We start from the raw sequence: 3,787 nt of genomic DNA, 5'->3' as shown, positions 1-3,787 counted from the left end.
GGGGCCGCTCCGTCTGAGTGGGTGGGGCCGTCCGTCTAGGGTGGGAGGGCCACCGTTCCGGCACCCGAAGAGTCGCTCCAGCCCAGCGTGCTGCGGCTACAAACACAGCCTCCTTCCCCGCTCCTCTCTGTCCCCACTTTGTCTCCATCCTCACCTCCATCCCCGCTGTGATAACCATCTGGTCCATTTCCAACACTGACACCATCGCCTCGAATGTCACAGAAGCATGGCTGCCTCCATTGCCCCTGTCCCCACCTTTAAACACTGCAGCCAACCTGAGGCGCCACCCCAGCCACCAGGATGACTAATAGCCCTGGGGAAGAGGATCCTACCTCAGGCGGGCACTGGGAGCTTCCTCAGGCCCAGGAGGTCAGACAAGGATTTGGGGGATGGCACCCAAGCCTGCTTCCCTGGTGACTCAGATGGTAAAGAATCCGTCTGCGATACAGGAGACCTGGGTTCGATCCCTGGGTTGGGAAGATCCCCTGCAGGAGGGCATGGCAACTCACTGCAGTATTCTTGCCTGGAGAATCCCCATGGACAGAGGAGTCTGGAGGGCTACAGTCCATGGGGTCTTAAAGAGTTGGACAGACTGAGTGACTAAGCGCATCCAAGTCTGCCAAGAGCCAGGGTTGGCAAGATACACAGTGAGTGGCTGCAGCAGGGCAGGAGTTAACACACAGAACCCTGGACACCGTGCCACTAGTATGGGGAGGCCCAGTCCATCACCAACACCCACCCCCAAGGAGCAGGTGAAGAGTCCTGGTCCATAGCGCCCACAGCAGGAGCACACACAACTGCAGACATGCAGGACATGTGCACAGAGGCGCATGCGTGTATATGCAGATTCGGAGAGGCTCATGGAACATCACACCTGTGCCACAAGTACATGCACAGGCTGCACCCCATACAAAGATCTTGTGTGTGCACACATATATGGCCCAGTGGACACACCACACACACACACACTCACGTGTGCACATGCAGGAAGATGAGACCTCAACCCAGCCTCTTCCACTCACTGGTGAATGGGCCACCGAGTCCTACCTGGGCTTCTGCCACCTCATCTGTAAAGCTGTGAGAATCAAACGTCCTAGCCCACAGGAACCCCTCAAAACAGGGTCTAGAGCCAAGGAGCTGCTTGGCTGATGTGGCTGTGCTGTCCATCTGGCACCGGCGGACGGGCTCACCATCCAGGCAGCTCACGGTGGGAGCGGGGATTGCATCCCTGATCGTTCCAACCACACTGCCCTCTCCAGGGTTCTGATGTCTTCCAAGTATGCAGACGGGGTGACCGGCCGTGTGGAATTCAATGAGGATGGGGACCGGAAGTTTGCCAACTACAGCATCATGAACCTGCAGAACCGCAAGCTGGTACAAGTGGGCATCTACAACGGCACTCACGTAGGTGGGGGTCATGAGGGGGTGGGGGCTGGGGCCTTAGGGTCCTGGGGCCGAGACCCCTGCGTGGCCACCTCCATCTCATACTCCCACCCCCAGGTCATTCCCAACGACAGGAAGATCATCTGGCCGGGTGGAGAGACTGAGAAACCTCGCGGCTATCAGATGTCCACCAGGTTGAAGGTGGGGGCCCCGCCTCCCTGCCCCAGTCTCTGTACGCCGTAGCCTCCATCCTGTGCCGCGGGTGCAGAGGGGACAGTGAGGGCCCTGAAAGTGAATACAGGTCCTGGGACCAGCCCAGCACCCACAGCCACTGCACACACCTGGCGCGGCGGAGGGGCAGGGAGAGGGAGTGGGTGCAGGAGAGGAAGCCCAGCTCCCCGGCCCCTCCTGACCCCATCCCGCTTAAGCCTGGGACAGCCGTGTGGACCTGGGCTCCCCTGGGGACGAGGGACAGACGGTTGGTCTTTCTGTGGACTTCAGTACTCTGAGTGCTGAGCCCCAGTCCTGGAGATGATGCCCCCACACTCTTCGGCACTCCTCCAGGTGGTCCCAGCCCACCGCCCACCCTTGGCCTTCCTGGCCTCCTGCTGGGACTGGCTCAGACTGTCCTTCTGAGCCGGGTCTCCCCGAGCTGGCCAGCCCCTCTGTGACTCACTGGGCCTCTGGGAGCCCCTCCCCTGGGACCTCATCTCTCACAGCTTCTCTTCCTCATCCCGAATCTGCTACACTCCTTCAGGCTCATCCCAGGATGCCTCCCAAGAGTCCCTCCCACACTGACCCACACCAGCATCAGGCTGGTACCTGAGCTCACCAAAGGCAAAGAGCCTCACACCGTCCTTCTTGTGGTGTCCCCAGGTCCTCTCTTGACCTCCTCTGCTTTCTGAGCTACCCCACCCCCGTGGCCTCTCACCTGGACCTCTTTGTCTGCACTTGCCTACAGGGCACCAACCCTCTCTATGGGCAGAAGGGAGTTCCCCCAAGCCAACGCTCAGGAAAGACGCTTTGTGTTGAAAAGTCTGAGTGTAAAACAGACAAAACAGATGGCCAAGATGGTCCCCTATAGGCTTTGAGAGCCAGAAGGCCTTTTAGAACTTTTTGTGTGTGTTCTTATTTTTTTGACACAAAATTGTTTATTTTCAAATTAGTTCTCATTGGAGGATAGTTGATTTACAGGGTTTGTTTCTTCGTACAGCAAAGTTACTCAATTACACACGCACATATACCACTCTTTAGGCTCTACCCCCATGTGGGCCACTGCGCGCACTGCCCTGTGCTATGCGGTAGGCCGCATCAGTTATCTATTTTACGTGTAGTAGTGTATGTATATGTCAATTCCAATCTCCTGGTTTATCCCTTCTCTGTCTCACTGATTTTTTAAAAGCATGAGCATATTACTTGTATAATAGAAATGGTGATGAAAGTTTTAAAGGCAAATAAGCCCCTTCAGGGGCTCCCAATCCCCTGCCCTTGGGGGAGCTGGTCACCCTGCAGGAGAAGGGGCCTCTCTCACCAACCCCATTCACCTCGTAGTCTCAACCCCAGCACTATGTCCCCTGGGACCTCTCATCCCGTGCAGTGATTGGTTCAGCTCCGCTGCCTATGTCTATCCTGCCTACTCCCAGCCTTCAGAGCTCTGAAGGACAGAGAGGAGAGAGTGCCCCCCGTGAGCCCCAAGGAGCCCCTGGATTGAAGAGGCCACAGCAGAAGGGCAGCCTCACTGGGGGAGAGGCAGGCAGGCAGGATAGATGATCAGACAACGACTCCCTGTGGGTGGAGGCTGAGGCCAGGAGAAGCTGGAAGAGCCAACAAGGGCAGTCCCTGCATGTCCCTAGTCCTGGGCAGGCTCTGAGTGAACATGCCCCTGTCTTCATGGCAGTGGGTGGGGGCAGGGGGTAGGCTTTGGGCTGGGACAGGGAGGTCCTCAGCCTCAAGAAGTCAGAGAAGGGGCTCAGGGCAGACTGGACGTCTGGCAGGCTCCACTGATCAAGGGACTGTTCCGTAGGCCAGGACCTGAAGGAAAAGTGGCCGAGAGAAGGCACAGTGTTCCAGGAGGCCAGGCACCCTCTGCACACTGGGCGAAGTGTTAGGTTCTGGCGCCCCTCCTGGGGGCAGCAGGCTGATCGCTGCCAGAGGGGGCCGTAGAGGGTGGTGCGGGAAATGTCAGGGATCTGGGGAGGGGGGCTCCAGGGAAGTCTGTGTGCTGAGAAGAGGGCAGCGCCCAGGACAGCCCAGGGCTGGTGGTCCAGGCCCTGTGTCCCTGCGTCCCCAGATCGTGACGATCCACCAGGAGCCCTTCGTGTATGTCAAGCCTACGCTGAGCGACGGCACGTGCAAGGAGGAGTTCACCGTCAACGGGGACCCGGTCAAGAAGGTGATCTGCACC

At 58.3% G+C, this 3,787-nt stretch overlaps 1 protein-coding gene across 1 annotated transcript in view; it reads left to right on the top strand.

The window, feature by feature from the left end:
* The window catches only part of GRIN1 (glutamate receptor, ionotropic, N-methyl D-aspartate 1), a gene marked incomplete at its 5' end in the record, with an annotated part of 17,470 nt that overhangs the window by 9,592 nt on the left and 4,091 nt on the right, over positions 1–3,787 (top strand). The window contains 3 exon segments of the mRNA XM_010835825.1: positions 1,198–1,404; positions 1,501–1,584; positions 3,674–3,786. Coding sequence (XP_010834127.1) covers positions 1,198–1,404; positions 1,501–1,584; positions 3,674–3,786 — 404 coding nt within the window.

The sequence above is a fragment of the Bison bison genome, unplaced genomic scaffold (assembly GCF_000754665.1).
Source record: "Bison bison bison isolate TAMUID 2011002044 unplaced genomic scaffold, Bison_UMD1.0 scf7180017845572, whole genome shotgun sequence".
NCBI lineage: Eukaryota > Metazoa > Chordata > Mammalia > Artiodactyla > Bovidae > Bison > Bison bison.
Note: the sequence above shows the minus strand (reverse complement) of the source record. Positions and strands in the feature narration are given on the sequence as shown.